Genomic DNA, 17,331 nt, shown 5'->3' with positions numbered 1-17,331 from the left:
GAGTAGATGTGAAATGTTATTTCAAACTAGGCCTTGACATATTTGATGTAACGCAATACACAGCGCTAAAAATGTGCTAAAATATGGAGTGCACTTATTGGATCGAGGCTGTCCTCGGGCTCCGGGAGAGTGAGCCAATCGGATACTCACAGTCAGATAACGAGAATCCAGGTCCACCTTCTTCTCCAGCTCGGAGAGGAGCTCGTTGTGGAAGGATTTCAACTGGAGAGAAATCACAAAAACAGTTAAATAAAAGTGTGTTGACAAAATCATTCCTGCAAGGCTGCATGTGGAGACAGATGTAATAGACAAAAGGCATTCACATTAAGTTGTACTCAGTAGACAAATAAGCTCTTTAAATACATGTGTTATCCTCATTTACTCAGTCACTGAATAAATGTTTTATCAACAAAGCCATGGCCTGTGAAGACTCTCTCAGCTTGCAAATCACTGTCACTGTCACTGCTTCAGTGCTATCTGACACAATATTCAGTCACGAGATTGTAAACTGACCTGCTTGAAGAACTGGCTAACAAATCAGAATACAATGTGACCATTGATATGTACTAACTGTTAATCATCTTAACATTTTACGTGATCATGGAATTTTTGTTGTTCTCCTGTGGGTCAGAGAATTTCTCAGCTCATAGAAATCTTTGAAATAAACTGAATAAAAAAATCAAATGTATTATTATTATTATTATTTTTTATTATTATTATTATATTATTTTTTATTATTATTTTTATTTTTATTTATTATTATTTATTAAAATCGCTGTAGTAATTGCTCTTTTCTTTATTTGTTCAGCCATATTGACTGTTTACCCGCAATGCTAATAGAAACTCTGCCTACCCTCTCTTTAAAGGACCAACCACTGACGGGTGATACAAAGAAACGCATCACTAACTTGTGCACTGCTTGCTATTTTTTTCCCGGGAATGTCGCCACAGAAACAAAGTTCGTAATACTGCAAATTCAAGGACTTTCATCAACGGGCCAGAGGCTCAACCATTGTGTGACCACATTTGATACGATTGATAGAGACTTCACGGACATTTATTTAAATGAAAATCTTCGGGACTATGACTTTGAACTAAAAAGATTAGATTGAGGGGGGGGGGGGGGGGGATGTAAGCTTCTGATCTAATTCAGCTCGACGTAGCTGAAGGAGTTTTGCTGTGAATTTTTGTTCCTGATTTCTTAGATTGGACTCATGCTGAGGAGAGGAGGATCAGTATGGAGAGGAAATATTACATATGGTAAGAGAGTACAGGCATAGGAGCAGATAAAAAGAACAGCTGGTTGAAGATCCAGGGTATCCACATGCAGCTCACCTATGAGCTTCCTCTATACTGGACACACACACTCGTGAACTTGATATCGGCAAATTGTAAAAGCATATTACCCAGAATGCCCTACTGTTCAATTAACTTGCTCTACTTCCCCAGCCACCGTTTGCATTAACGGCTTGGATTAACAGTACATGAGCTCAGCATGTCTGTTCATTCAATACGAGTTCATGTTCATTTAATTATGTTCCACAGGGGCTCGAGAGCTCAGGGACTAAATGTGTCCAAACTATATTATTATTATTATTATCATTATTATGAGACCTTTTACAATCATTTTATAGAGTGTGATGTGGTGTTGAACCACACAGCGATAAACTCTTTGAGCTTAGAATACCAACCATCTCCTCTAGCTGCACTTGGATCTGTCGGTGGACTTCAGCCATCTGGAACAGCACATCCCCTGCACAGAGAGAAAGAGGGAGACAGGGAACACATGAACAACACTCAACATCACAAGCATTCTTAGAGCAGAGAAAACAGAAGAGAGGAGAGAGGTAGGAAGCTACAGAGCGAAAAGGAAGAAACAAGAAAAAGCAAGAGAGAGAGAGAGAGAGAGAGAGAGAGAGAGAGAGGGAGGGAGAAACAGAGAGACCCCAGCGTGCAAAGCTCATGCAGTAATAGAAGATACACAAACATACAGGACACGTGACTTGTTACTGGGACAACGAACGACACGATGAAGGTTTGTTTTTGGTACAAGAGAACACAAAAACAGATACAAATGAAACAAGAACGAGTGATGACAAGTATGAAAAATGGGGGAGACAAAATGCTTAAAATTAAATTCTGGTTCTTCAAGCGTGTAAGTGCTGATGTCTCGTGGAGATCAAACATTTTGCCTTTCTTTCTTTGATTAATTTTAACATCAGGCAATGTGAGTTCTAGAACAAACAAAAAAAAAACACCTCAAAGAAAGGTTAAAGTCTCCACACAAAAAAAGGAAAAACCAAAAAGGAAGGAGATAAGGAGGGTCATGCAGCTAGTGAGAGTGTTTGATTTTCATATACCTACAGGCTGCCTCTTCTGAATATGCAGTGCATTGGCAAGAAAAGGAACACAAAGAGCTACATTGAGCGAAGGACACATAGAGACCTGGTGGAAAGACAGTGTGAGATCTGCATGTACAGAAAAATGAGACGCACATACATTTCCATGACCAAGATGTCCAAAGCCCCTTAGCGTTAGCTCTGTCTGACATATTACACACAGGTTGTTTCCTGGTGAAAACATACGACGTCAGCTTGTATTAATAATGGAAATAAAGGAAACATACTTCCATTGAATTTAAATTATTCTTAGAACAAATTCTAAAATGATTAGATGAGAAGGGCAATAAGTGCTAAGTGATGCAAATGTCAATATTGTTGTGACGGATCATAAATTGGTGTAATTTCTGAAAATATAAATAGCAATTATTAGAAAGGCACTTTTTGAAATTTATAATACATGTCAAATGTTGGCGAATAACAAGCGCGATTAAAAGAAAGCCGACTGCTGCCAAAAGACAAGACTGAACTGTGGTAAAATATTCATTCTCACCGTTTTACTGCAAATTGAATGATTACTGTGTAAAGAAAAGTAAGTACAGGGGCCTGTTTCAGAAGGCAGATTTAACTCATTCTGATCCAAAAGGTTGAACTCGGGTCCAGAACAGCTGATCAGAGTTAAGCTCGTGCGTTTTCATCAATGGAGCTCCGATACTACGACTCACCGCGGCTACAGGTAAAAATAAAAAGTCTCCATTTTAATCCAGAAGATGTAGAGATATTAATGCATGTATAGTTAACACGATAACGTTTTAATACAGTGTATACACACACACACACAATATATATTCTTCATTTACCCAAATTACATTTCTTTAATGGATAATTAAGTGGTGGAAACTGATTGTGTATTTTAGTTTGTAGATTACATTTAAAATATATTTGTTTAGCTTTAATCTGGCAGGGGAAAAATAAATAAATCACCACGAGGCCAGCGCCTGAAGATGAAGAATAATATATAGATCCAAGAGATATACTAACATATATTAAATAACGCGCGTCAAACTCAGGGTTTTCAACAAACCCTGAGTTTCCCTAAATCTCAGGGTTAACACATTTAATATTTTTTTTTTTTTTACTAAACCCGCTTTGTGAAGCAGGGCCCTGGACATGTGTTGCCGAGCAGGAGCTGCATGCTGAAGTGCAACACTTAGAGCATATCAGATTTTTTTCTATATCACACTCCCCCTGCTGTGTCCTCTTTTGAAAGCAGACGTGCAGGAGTACATCTCAATCCATCTCCAAATGCTTTGTAAGTGAAATCAGAACTTCCTAGAGTGGTCGAGTACAAACTTTGGTCATCGCCAAAGGGCTTTGGAGTGGTCTCCGTCTCAACGGACCGCACACACAATGCAAATAGCTACAGACACACATTGAAGCAGGTTGGAGCGTTAAGACTATATGGAAGGGACAGAAAATACAATCTGTGATTAAGTGGAGTCGGTTACACTTTACTGCAGCATTTATAAGTGTTTCAACACTGAATAATGGTTTATAACCTTCTACACTTTAGTTGCTGGCAGATATCAGGACATGGTTTTAGAAATCTACAGTATTTGTTACAACTTCTCCTATAAAGACATTTTATATCATCAACTGTGATTTACTAAATGCCATTTATCTATTTAAAACAAGCGCCTCCACTTACTGTACGAGTACAGGAAGAGGTATAGTTGTTGACACATGTGAATATACACTTCTATCTGCTTACAACTAAACTGTAGTGAATATGATTCAATATGTATATACTGCTTACAAATGCAAACAGGGGGACAAAATTAACGAGTCACAATGGTGTCAAACTGTAAAAAGATCAATTCCTGAAGATCCGGATCCATGAGCTCAACATTCTGCACAATCACGGAGCGTTTTAAAGCCGATATAAATAATGACCTACTAATTAGTCAGAGTCTATTTTAACCTTCTTGTTGACCTGCTCATCACCAGAAACATGCAAGTGTGTGCAGCAAAATCAAGCAGTGTTTAGAACAGTTTCTTCATTTTATTTACATTTTTTAACATGCTAAATTCTGTGCAACCACCGGCGCTGCAACTCCTGTGTACCCGAGACAGTCGGGAGCTTTGTCCATGCTGCAACCTGCTGATCTTGCGCCTCACAGGAGAAGAGAAGCAGGCCAAAGCATCTCGTAAGTTCCCAGCAGGCCTGTTAAGCAGCTTAAAGATACTCATCCCTAATCACAGCCCTTCAAGCTTAGAAACCCTGCCGGCTTCAACTCGCCGGATCAATTAACAAATGGACCATCCATCGACATTGACACACACACACACACACACACACACACACACACACACCAGGGTGTTTAATGAATGAATCTGCAACAGATCTTATCTCGTCATCCACAGTTTTATTACTGCTCAATGTATGATCCGACGGCATAGAAAAAATTAAGAAAAAAATAAATCACGCTTTTGGAAATGCAAACAGTTACCATGGCAACTTGGATATCACTCAACACGGAACATTAGACTGCAGCCTTACAGGAGCGGTTAACGACAGACAATTCAATCAAGGATCAATACGAGGCTGATATTAGAAACATTTCAACGCGTTGTGCAACGTTCATTGTTTTGAGCAGAGAATTATCTGGCAGGCATGACACGACCTGCGAGAGCACTTGTGAGTGCTGCCAGCCTGATGAGGATATCCACATACCAGCGAGGAGCGACATGACAAACTCATGCATGCACAGAATAAACATTTTGACACACAGATAGGCACAGGCACACCCGCAAGTCAACCCTCAAAAGACTTGTCATTACTGTATCAATATTTTCAAGCTCGCTTCAATTCTGCCCGTGTCCCTGGCGGAGAGAAAAGAATAGTTCCTTTGTAGTGAGGTGAGCTCGGGTTGATCTGCACCTGCAGCCTCAACGACGAGCAGCCACATGCCTGCTAGCTTAAACCCCTGAGTCAGAGGAGGAAGAGGATATGGAGTTGGGTGCATCTGAACAGACTGTCCCCTGAAGTGTGACATTAGCTTCTGTAGATGTTATTGACTGCTTGTGTAACAGAGGCGATGATACACCCACACAGGTAAAGAAAAAAAACCCAACAGAACAACAGAATGTGGGCTACGAAGCAGCAAGAAAAATAAAATTAAAAAAGTGGAAGTTTGCAGCGTTTGCAACACAGAGAGAACAAGAGAGCCAGAGATGGAGGGAGGGAGAGAGGGAGAGAGAGAGAGAATGGAGGTGGATGGAGAGAAACTGAATCACTGGTGAAGGTCAAGTCGGATTCACTACGGGTTGTCATGGAAGCAGGATAATGCTAGGGTCGTTGCCATGGGAGAAGTTGCAAGATGAGGGGCAGCGGCTGCAAAGTGTTGCGTTACAAAACACTGTTCAAAAGATCTCCACCCTTACCATCAGCCATCATCACATCAGCGTCTACTGTATACTGCCCTGGGAAAGGAAAGTGGAGTGATCCCACCTGGAGAGTCTGTGTACAGTGTGTGTGTGTGTGTGTGTGTGTGTGTGTGTGTGTGTGTACACAGTGTGTACAGTGTGTGTGTGTGTGTGTGTGTGCCTATGTGTGTTCGTGTGTATGTACAGTGACGTTAATACCTGCTGACATAGCATGCCTGGTCACAAGGGAAACAAACAAAGTGGCAAGTATAATGGTGCGGCGGGATAACGTGTCAGACGTAGATAATAGCTGAGAGTCTGGGTGGCCATGTGAGTGTGTACGTGTGTGTGTAAGTACCCTCCCTGTGAAACAGCAACATCTAAAACACACTTAATCCGGGAGTGAGGGCAGTGTATGCTTACAGTTCATCCATTCCTTGCTCTCACACACACACACACACACACACACACACACACACACACACACACACATTCTGTGAACTGGAAGATAAACTCAGTTTGAACTCCAACTTTCCAGTGTTGCTCATTCACACAGCCTCTCACAGGAGATTACTGTTGATATACAGTATATAAAGTGTTACTAAAATTGGAAGCTCAGCCATCACAGCTGTTCAACCTACTAGCCCAATATAAGTTTGTCCAGCAATGGTGTCACGCATTTAGGCCATAATGAAGGCTTAACAGCAGACATGTAAGAGTGTCAAAGAGAAGTGGGCCATGAGCGCTGTTGCGAGTAATCTTTGCATTTGTTCCAAGAAGGTCTCAGGTAGGTTGTCGTGCAATGTGCACTGGATAAGACTGATGTAACAAACCGACTGGCATCAGCGAGCAGAGGAAAGAATATATTAGCGGCTGTAAAATGTTAACATCTTGCCATTTAAACAAAGCGTAATTGTTATTTCAATACTAGTTCATTTTGAGCAACACCATATGCTGTGAATCTTCAGTCATAGAGTGGCTGTCGAAGCCTCAGGGGAGCTGTAGATTTTAGGTGTTTGAACTTGGTAGCACTTCACAATAAGTTACATTAATTGCAACGTGGTGTCTAGAAGAAATGACCCAATTACCTTGGGGACACTTAACCCAGGTATCGTACTAAGCTGCCCATTCAGAAGTGGAGCGACCTATTGGGCTGAAGCAAACATAAAACTTCAATTTTACAACGTCAGCTCTCCAATCCATGAATTCCTGCTCCTTTATTATGCATAAGGTAATAATGCTGATCAGCTGATATGTCTAAACCTGCATGTTAGCTTCTTCAGAGTTGCTGATCGGTCCAGAGCGTCTCAACAAGGCAACATCTCATAAAAAATATCTTCATGACAACTGACTTGCGTGATATTCATCATGAAATATAAACTTATATACGCTTCACATCGTCTCCCATGATTGAAACAAGATTAAAAAAAAAAAGGTAGAGTTGAGGGTTAATAACTTAAAAGAGAAACCTGCACAAAGCTGCAAAAGCAATCCATGACTTAAACTCTTGTAAAAGTTAAGTCCCCGGAAAGAAACTTTAATTACTGCAGCACAAAACCCTGTTTTGATAACGTAATTACTTCTACTTGTCACTGAAAGCATAAGCGATGATTTAAAAGCGCTTTTGATTTATTTGACAAACTCAGGAGGAACCTACACGGACAAAGGATGGAGAGAAACAAATTGTAAAATAAAGTGAGATAAGTTAAAAAAAAAAAAAAAAATTTAGATTTAGAGCAGGAACAGTTACTATAACTATGACATACAAATTATGGCGAGCGTGGAATCCTTTTAAAAGATCTGTGATGTTTGTCCTCTCAGACTCAAAATATGAAGTTCAAAGTGAAGAAAGCGTAGCATGAAAGAGAAACAGATTTGTTCGAGGGCAAATTTGTCAGACAGAGACAGAAGAGCAAAAAAAAGTGTAGTGATGGGGATAATCCCTCGAGAACGCAGTAATAACAAGCGATGCTTCAAATGTAACAGAGAAGAAACTGACGTGAACTCGTGCACCATTTTTAAAACCTCAGCGATAGCGCCGTTTTCTCCATAGCTGCGTGGCAGCGCCCTTGAGTGGAGGCAATAAGAGAAACGGCAGAGTCATGCATCTACCTGTTGAGGTATGGAGATTTAAGGAGGGGCTGTAGGTGACTGTGTGCGCTTGTGTTATTTGATCCAGCAAGATTAACGCCCTAAGAAACCAGGGTCAATAAAGGTCTCCAAACACACACACAGTGTAGTCAAGTCTGACTGCACTAATGAAGCAAAACGATGGTAAGCATGTAATTATTATTTTACCTCATTTTGAAAAAGATACTGCTGCTACCTCTATACTATTGCACTTGAGTTTAGGTCTACACACACACACACACACACACACACACACACACACACACACACACACACACACCACACACACACACACACACACACACACACACACACACACACACACACACACACACACACACACACACACACACACACACACACACACACACACACACACACACGCAGATATGAGCGCAACAGAGACATGCAAAACACAAATGATGCCTGATATTATAAAATCATGATCTCAGCGTTGGGCCATGCAAGCCTAAACAGTGCAGAATGTAAATGGTTAATTAAGTGTCTACTGCATTGTAAGTAAGTGTGTGAAGGACACACACACACACACACACACACACACACAAACACAGAGATATATGTATGTAAGCTCACCTTCAGCACATGTCACTGCTACGAACAAATGAAGGGCAATGTGAATGTGTGTGGATGAAGAGCATGGGGGGCCACTGGCTTCCCATCATGCAGTGCGTGTTTCAGAAATAGAGCAGGAGAAGGCAGGGACCCCTGGGATGGTGGGACAGAGCTAAGAAAAGAGCTTATCTGCTCTCATTTAAACAGGGGCAGGTGCTGGAGGAGGAGAGAGGTAGGCCAGACTGAGAGCCAAGAGAGTGAGAGAGAGCGAGAGAGCGAGAGAGAGCGAGAGAGCGAGAGAGCGAGAGAGAGCGAGAGAGCGAGAGAGCGAGAGAGCGAGAGAGCGAGCTGCATGTATACAGAATGTGTACTCGTGGGTGCTCATTCAAATAATGCACGACAGAGTTAAACCTTCAACCACCGTGGCTTACCTCTGCTCCCACCACGTCACATCTTTTAGCCTTTTAGATGGCATTCATTTACCAGCAGAAATGTAATGCTTATGTCCCAGGTCCACTAACCTAAAATAAAAGACAATCATGCTACACCAGTTTGCAGAGTCATTTTCCCTGTGTGAAACTTGTTTTTCTCCGGTAATTACTGGGAGGGCTAAGAGTCTCGTTTGTTTTTTGGTGGACTTTCTCCCTCGCAGCAACCTAAGGGATCCATTGGTTGACTACTTTTTAATATGACCCCTTTTTGTCTGTCTCGTGCATTGTGATTTCCCAAAAGACATGTCTTTGTGCTGAATCATACATGTGTGTTATTAAAACATGGCAATTAGCAAGGTTACAGAAGTTGATAAGCGGGCAGAAAGATATTTGATTTCCTCTGGCTGAGGAGGCTGAACTGTAAGCACTTCACATTCCTGCCCAGGTTCTTGAAAACAGACTAATCAGCCAAAAGGCCCGAGAGGGAGTTTGTTTTTAATAGCTAACCAGAGGACAGGATAAAGGAAAGCCATAGCAAAAAATCTGTTTGACAAACTTTGTACAAGAATTGGGCTTGTATTCAGTTTGGAGTCTGACTTTTTACACACTTCCAAAAACAGTGAAAACACCAGCCATGCAGGACAGAGGAGTGGAACACACACCCTGCCAAGCACAGAGCAGCTCTCCACTCCACTTCACCTGAGGACACGAAAAGAAAAGGCTGAACATACCGGCAAGTCGTAAACAGGCCCTATATAAGATCTATATCTACATCTATATAGATATAGATATATATCTACATCTATATAGATATAGATATATATATATCTATATCTATATAACAATCTATAATCATCTGTTCAAATTAAAATGTCACAGTAACCATAACAGACCGTGTCTTGTACTGCTAGTTCCTAAAATGTCAACAGAGGGCAGGGCAGCATAGCAAGCAATGGGTCAGATTAACTAGGCTATTGTTCTTCTCTTCGCTAACCCCCCAGCCCTGCTAAACGGGTATTCATGAAAGCAAACCATTTGAGAAGTAATGTGATACTACTGAAAACCAGATAACAGATATCCACTACTGGAAACGTACGTCCAGTGCATTGTGCAACATCTCCTGTCAAGGACGAGAGTTTGACACACACAATCATATCGCACACTAACACTCACACTCTCATACGGCCATCAGCACACAGTAGTATTTTGTATTCAAAGCCATAAGGAGGGAAAATGTAACTAAAGAGAACACTGTTTTCGGAGTTTGAACAACACAACTGCCCTACAGTAACACCAGCTCGTCACATATGGCAGCGGAGGCATCACATGTGTTAACTCTACAAGGAACTATAGGATAGGCTACATTTAAAATTCAAACAAGATCTTTGTTTTGGAAACTGTAATCTTCACAATGCGCAAACACTTGGTTTGGAAGTTCTCTGATTCAATGGACTTTTGAGCCAAACAGCGTTTTGTAAAAAAGGTAAAGTCGACTGATTGTTGTAACTGACAGAAGTCAAACCAAAGATAAAACGTAGCTCTAGGAATTTCAGGAGTTCAAACCTCTGAATTGCCCATCCAGGTTCGAGTCTGGTCGTAAATGACAAGCCTCTTAGAATGGAGGAATACAAACAGTATTAAAAACAATGGAGCCGAGCTGGTCGGTTAAGATTGTAGTAAATGTATCCAGCCTCATAAACTCCAGATTCCTGTATTTCCCTAAAAGGGTTGGAAAGCCACACATGTCACCGAGGTAATAAGGGCTCCCTCCTACTTCACGAGAAGGGATAAAGGAAGCGGAGGATGGCAGAAAAAAAAGGAGAGAAGGAGGAAGGGCAGGCGTGCGTGTCAGCGTGTGTGCATGCATGTGTACGTGTGTGCGTGGGTGGCAAAGTGACAGGCGATGATTAGCCCAACCAGAGGAGGATATGTGGGAGGGAGTGTGTGGGAGTAGTGGGGCTGGCGAGAGAAAGAGAGACTTGTCTCTTTAGGCAGAGATATACACAAGTGGATTAAAAGAGCACTCGTACCGTATAAACACACAGAAATGACCGTAGATTTATGCACAACCATGTCAGTATAGACAGCATAAACATGTGCATGCACATACAAGGATGGGTTCCTGTGGACACATACTGTAATATAAAGGAATGACTTAAGACTTACACATACAGGGTTTAGCGCATGTTGATTCGTCGATAAAAACAGCAACGGAGGGCATTATTTCACAAGGTAATTTCATTCCCTGCGTTGATGGAGAGCAGCTGCCGACTCTTAGGTGTGTACGTGGGACCATTTGCACGCCGTCTCTTACTGAGGCTCTTTGGAATTAACAGGCTTTAAAAAAGGGGAGGTGCAACAAGAGCTCAAACTCAAACATGCATATCAATGTTGTGAGCATGCACGCATACAGAGAAACTGGACAAAAGATACCAATCTTTTTTTATAATAATACCAATAGTTCAATAACTCTTCAAACAAACAACATTAGCATGATGCCAGATGATTATGCGACTGATGTGGAAAATCACTCAGATACTTCTCACGATGCTTTGAAGCCCGAGTTCACACTCATGTCCATCTCTGTTCGCTTACCCCGGTAAGAGATTTCCAATCTGGACAACATGACGGAGCCTTAGACTAAAAATATAGCTTTCTCCAAGCCTTAATATCCCCTTAGCAGAGGTCTTCAACAGGAAGTCTGCGGAGGTACTGCGGGGGGGGGGGGTGTCGCAAAGTTTTTGGTCGATCAGACAATTTTTATTTTTTTCAACCAATTTTAATGTCTTTAAATACACATTAACATGAATCCAACATATTGTAGCGAACAGATTAATGGAGGCAGGAGACCATCTTTCGGTCAGCAATGCACACATTCAGTATTAATTGAATAGCTTAGTATTGAATGCACAATAACAGGGTAGCAATGTTTATAGATGGCACTAGGCCCAGTTTAATATAAAACTAAATGTTATACAATATATATATATATATATATATATATATATATATATATATATATATATATATATATATATATATATATATATATATATATATATATATATATATATATATATATATATATATATATATATATATATATATATATATATATAGTAGGGGGGTCCCTGCTACATCTCTCATCAGTTTGGGGGTCCTTGGCCTGAAAGACGTTGAAGACCCCTGCCCTTAGTGTGCCCCTTTTAATTTTCAGCCATACACATATTTGGGGGAAAAGATACTTATTTACTCACTTTATTAAGGGAGAAAACACTCACAACATCTCTCAAGACGGAAAAGATGAGAACAAGATTAATTACAAAAAAGGGAATATATCCCATGTGTTGTAGCACACGAGCAGTGTACGTGTTTTGCTCACCTCCAGTGCTGTGTTTTCCTCCAATCTGTGGATATTTCTGTGCTCTACCACTGGCTAAACAGGAAATTCTATGCTCTGGGACTCATCCCTGCGCACGGTTTGACAGGAGGTCATGGCACCGGCGCCGACCTCGGGGTGGAGACTACAAAAAGTCCAGAGCAGGTGGCTGGAAAATAAAACAACACAGAGCCTTCCCTTGGGAACCACAGTGGCATGCAGGGGGAGTGTTGTGTGTACTGTAGCTGGTGTATTTTGCCGGAAACTAGCAGGGAACTACGGGAGCTAATGTTCTTTTAGTTACACCGCAGTCTTTCTTCAGTTCATGAACACAGACAAAAACAGACGCATGTAAAGACAGAGAGGATGAGTCCTTTTTAAATATCCAGTCCCCGGCAGATCTTCCTCCAGACACAGCTTTTGAAATACACACTTGAGACAACATAGGTGGGTAAATTGATATACTTCCACACACACGATTTACAAAATTGCCATGGCAACACGGGTAACAACGAGGGCGAGTGGACCAGCAGCCACAGGAATATAAAACACATTTGATAGTTCCTGACAATACACGTTTGTTGAAATAACTTGTGCGGTGCAAGAAGAGATTAGAACAGCCGTTAGTCAAATCAAATACACGTTGCTCGACGTCTCTTTCGGTGACAAGTTCAGCTGAGGACGTCTGGTACTGTAAGCGAGGCCCAGTTCAACACGAAGTTACTGCTGTATCAATGGAAAAACCTCACAGCGATGGAGAGATCGAAAGAGAGAAAGAGAGGAGCCGCTTACTGAATAAAACATCCTGAGAGCACTTTCATGTAAGTCCCTGTTGGCTGGGCTGGAGGAAACCCAAACTAGATCGCAGTTCTGCTGCAACAAAGGCCCCGTCACATCAACAGCTACTTCCATGCAGAACAACCAGTTGAAAGCACAATCGGCGCAAAGCGAATCTCTTCAAACATTAGCTGATTTCCCACGGGCTGGCAACAGCAAATACAGACACACACACAGAGACAGTGATCACCTAGGAAACAACTCACTGTAAAAAGGACCAGGCGTTGGTTGCCAATTGACCTCTATGTTTTGTAACCAGAACACACAAGACAGGCACACCTATTTGACATGAGGCATGACATGCACGCACCATATAAGGTGCAACACATTGGAACATCTGGTATGCGGATACATTTGTCCACACAGAAGGAATACAAACTCCTAAACCAGTCATAATAAAAGGCTTTCCCCCCCCCCCCATCAGCTTGGATCTAAACGTGTCAACAGCTTCTAAACCGTTTACAAAGAAAAAGAACGACGTTCAGCTACGAGCTCGCCACGATGACGGTACTGCATTCATCATCGCTACTTTTTTCTACCTCTGATGACGTTCCTCTTACTAAAGGACGCGCATGATTTGAAAAAAAATAAAAGTTATTTCCTCCAGGACACAATCTAACAACAAACCTGCTTTGGGACTAAAATGATTCAGTAAAAATTCTAATTAAAAAACACCTCCGGTATCAACCCATACTCTAAACGCAATGTTGCTTCCCCTTAGCACCTTTATACACATAAAGCTGATGTTAGATGACGTGTGTGTGTGTGTGTGTGTGTGTGTGTGTGTGTGTGTGTGTGTGTGTGTGTGTGTGTGTGTGTGTGTGTGTGTGTGTGTGTGAGAGAAGAACTGATGTCAGTCACTTACCCAAGTCTTTGGATCCTTGACTCTCACTGGCCAGTTCACCCATTCTGACCAGAGCATCAAAGTAGCCTTTGGCAGCAAATGTCACATCTAGAGACAACAAAAAAAAGAAAGAAAGAAAGTGGAACGAGTTATTAAGTTAAAAGTAACCGTGCCGTGCGTCTCTTCAAATTTGGAGAAGAAAAACTGTAATACATTTTTAGCTTTTAGTGAACAAAGTGGTCAGCTGGCTGGCCAGTGACGCTGAAACATTTCCTTCTTCCTCTTGCTTCAAAAGCATCTGAGGAAAAGCAGTGACTCGCAGCCGCCAGAGAATAAGGAACACTGATGTCGCCACATAATAACTCAACATCATCTAGTTGGCATTCTGCGTGCTTGATTGCAAAGAGGAAATAATTTCCCGACAGATAATCTGCACTTGATTGGGAAGCCACACAAGCGCCAAATGAGTTCTCCGTTATGTTTTGTTTATGGCTTAGTGTTATGAAAAAGGATAGTTGGGATTATTATCACCACAAAGTGTATCTGAGCAACTTTAATATTTAGAGGGGTTTATTTTTTGGCACTAAGTATATTCCCCCTTCACTTCATATTCAGTGAAGCCTGAATTAAAGTGGCTCAAAACTCTACTTTTCTAGAAAACAACAACAGAAAACATTTCCCCCCCCCCCCCCCCCCCCATGTTTGTAATAGTTTGTCTGTCGCTACATCTACGATAAGTACCACACATTACAGTGAGTCAATCAGCCTGCTGATGCGTGTTTAACGTTATGATGTCTGGTGTGTTGAGTCAATATTTCATTCCTGGTCTCTTTTTGGTATGTGACCAAATGGACCACAAAAATTCAATATTTGCACGTCAATAGCTGTGAGAAAACAGTTTTGTCCCACCAAGGAAACAGAAATGTCACGCTGTTAACCACATGCTGTTAACCACACGCTGGTAACCACCGCTGGCATTATCCTTTTACCATTCCATTTCATCTTTTGTTTTGTCAATATGTCTGAACACTGGACTTTTGAATTGATAAAGGCTCATACACCTGTAGACAAAGCTTCAACCTGCAGGGGTGTCCCTCTGCAACACTGGGGGTTTTGTTGCCACTTGTTGTTATGCTGACACTGCAGCGTGACTCTTCAGGTGAGGAGAGGGGGGGAGGGGTAGCATTGATAGAAAAGTGTAGTAATGTAACTCTAATTGCCTTTATAATCTAATAGCTTTACTTAATTGCTCAAATGATCTATTTTTACACTAATACACAAGAGAGAACAAGATCACACACACACACACACACACTCAGATCGATATCCACCTCGGTCCCTATTATTCCAACAGCTGCTGCACTGGCCAACAAAAAAAAATAAAAAGGTCACAGGGCAGAGTCCGCGTGATTTCGACCCGCTGCCAATCGGCCCATCTCTAGTGAATAATGGCCGCTGCCTCTAGAGGAGAATTCAACAGCGGTCCAGGTGACAGATGGGCCCTGCGCCTGAAGACAGCTGCCGGGTGAGAGACACATTTACAACAATAGCCTGGCAGTGGCTAATTCTAGCAGACAGATGCAGCCCTGTGATAGAGGAGGTCTCCCGGGCTGGAAGCCTCGCAGGTCTGCTCCGAGACCGAGGGACATATGCAAATGCTAATCCCAATTACAGCTGAGTCAACGGCAAGAAGATGCCGTGTGTTTCCTCCTTCCCCTCTCGTGCTGGGGGAACACCTGAGAGCAGAGCCTCCAGAGCATCACGGCTGATTTCTCATCATTATGCCAAAACAGACCTCCTGCTTGCTTTGTGGAAAGCGTGCGTGAATGTGTCTGCACGTGCACAAGTTTGCAGATGTGCAGTGTGTGTGTGGGGGGGGGGGGGTGCTATACAGCAAATTATCAATGTAATCTCCAAGCGACAGACTCTCTCTTCTTTGCCCAATGCTGCTGCAGTAGTGTGTGTGTGTGTGTGTGTGTGTGTGTGTGTGTGTGTGTGTGTGTGTGTGTGTGTGTGTGTGTGTGTGTAGCTGAAGGGTTGACGAGTAGATAAGCTGGATCTATACAGATATTTTACTCCTCTCTAATGAAATGTGCAACGAGGGGCTCACAAAGACAGACGGAGAGGATTACCGGTGTTCTGATTGCAAGGCCGACAGACAATAGGTAGGGGAGGGGTTCATCTCAGAGCTACTGATCCATCACTCATACTTCACTCTGTAGAAGAGGTGGAAGAACCACACATCCCTTAAATAAGGGGGACAATCATTTGCTGTACTTACATCTGTTTGGGGACTTGCATAATAAAGTTCCAGGCTGCGTTTGGTAGGTTGGAGTCACTCCGTTGTATGCATCTGTTGCTTTTACACTTTTTAATTTAATGACTTAGTGCCGTGTAGGAAAACCTGGATAACGTGTGCATATCCAAATCTACCCATCAAGCCCTATTGGCATTTCTGGTGTTGAGTAATTTCAGTGGTTGCACCATATGGGTGGAAGTGTGTCCTCCCCATCCCCTGCCCCCGCAAAATCAGAGCCTCTTAGTCCCTTGGGTCGAGCCAATCCTGCAAAGTGGGTCTTTAATGGCTCAGCGAGTCCCTACCAGTCTGTCTCCTACCTACACCAACGCCAGGATTAGTTACTGTGTGTGACAGGGGAAAGAAGCACAGGCTTGGGGAGGGGGTACACTAATTGCTGGATTAGTTGGACTGAGGGGTGTTATGGTTGAGGGGCGTTTTGGGGGAAAGTTTTGAGACATTGCTACCAAGTCAAAGAAATAATAAATCTCAGCAAACGAGTCCTGCCAGATGATAAGGCCTGCCCATTTGACATATTGGTTTATTGTAATGTCCTTTTTTTTTTAAAGACAAAAGGAAAGAAAAGGTAGAGATACACACACACACACACACACACACACACACACACACACACACACACACACACACACACACACACACACACACACACACACGGAGAGAGGGAGAAAGAGAGAGATTGTGCTGGCTTGGTGGCTGTGTGCCTAAACCTGCAGTGAACAGGCAGCATGGAGAAAATAAATGAGAAAAAAAAAGGGACTTACTGGCAAGGGCCTTCTCATAGTTCTTCCCCATGGCAACGAAGTTCCGTAAGCAGGGGTTGAACTGCTCCATGATAGTCTGAAAGAGAAAACAAGAGATACATGGGAGGTGGAGGCTTCACTTCTCAGCAGAGAGGTCAAGGGCAGAAAAGAAAGACTCACACCTTGCTCTATTCATTGTCTCTCGGATGCACTTCCTGCCTCTCTTTCTCTCCCTCCGACACACATACACAAACAGCCTTCAGCTGCACAAAGTCTGTTTTGCACAGAGCAAAACAGCCATCGACAGAACATCGA

General features: G+C 42.2%; 1 protein-coding gene across 7 annotated transcripts in view; it reads right to left on the bottom strand.

The window, feature by feature from the left end:
- Positions 1-17,331, bottom strand: part of LOC115012367 (brain-specific angiogenesis inhibitor 1-associated protein 2-like) — a 49,385-nt gene that overhangs the window by 18,369 nt on the left and 13,685 nt on the right. For 5 of the 7 annotated variants that reach the window (XM_029437952.1, XM_029437957.1, XM_029437953.1 and 2 more), the window contains 5 exons: positions 17,038-17,113; positions 13,981-14,067; positions 1,992-2,009; positions 1,692-1,753; positions 151-222 (listed from right to left, as the gene is read on the bottom strand). In XM_029437952.1, coding sequence (XP_029293812.1) covers positions 151-222; positions 1,692-1,753; positions 1,992-2,009; positions 13,981-14,067; positions 17,038-17,113 — 315 coding nt within the window. The remainder of the gene's footprint in view (positions 1-150; positions 223-1,691; positions 1,754-1,991; positions 2,010-13,980; positions 14,068-17,037; positions 17,114-17,331) is intronic. The other 2 variants (XM_029437955.1, XM_029437954.1) reach the window with 1 other exon arrangement.

This window comes from Cottoperca gobio, chromosome 8 (assembly GCF_900634415.1).
Source record: "Cottoperca gobio chromosome 8, fCotGob3.1, whole genome shotgun sequence".
Taxonomy (NCBI): Eukaryota; Metazoa; Chordata; class Actinopteri; order Perciformes; family Bovichtidae; genus Cottoperca; species Cottoperca gobio.
Note: the sequence above shows the minus strand (reverse complement) of the source record. Positions and strands in the feature narration are given on the sequence as shown.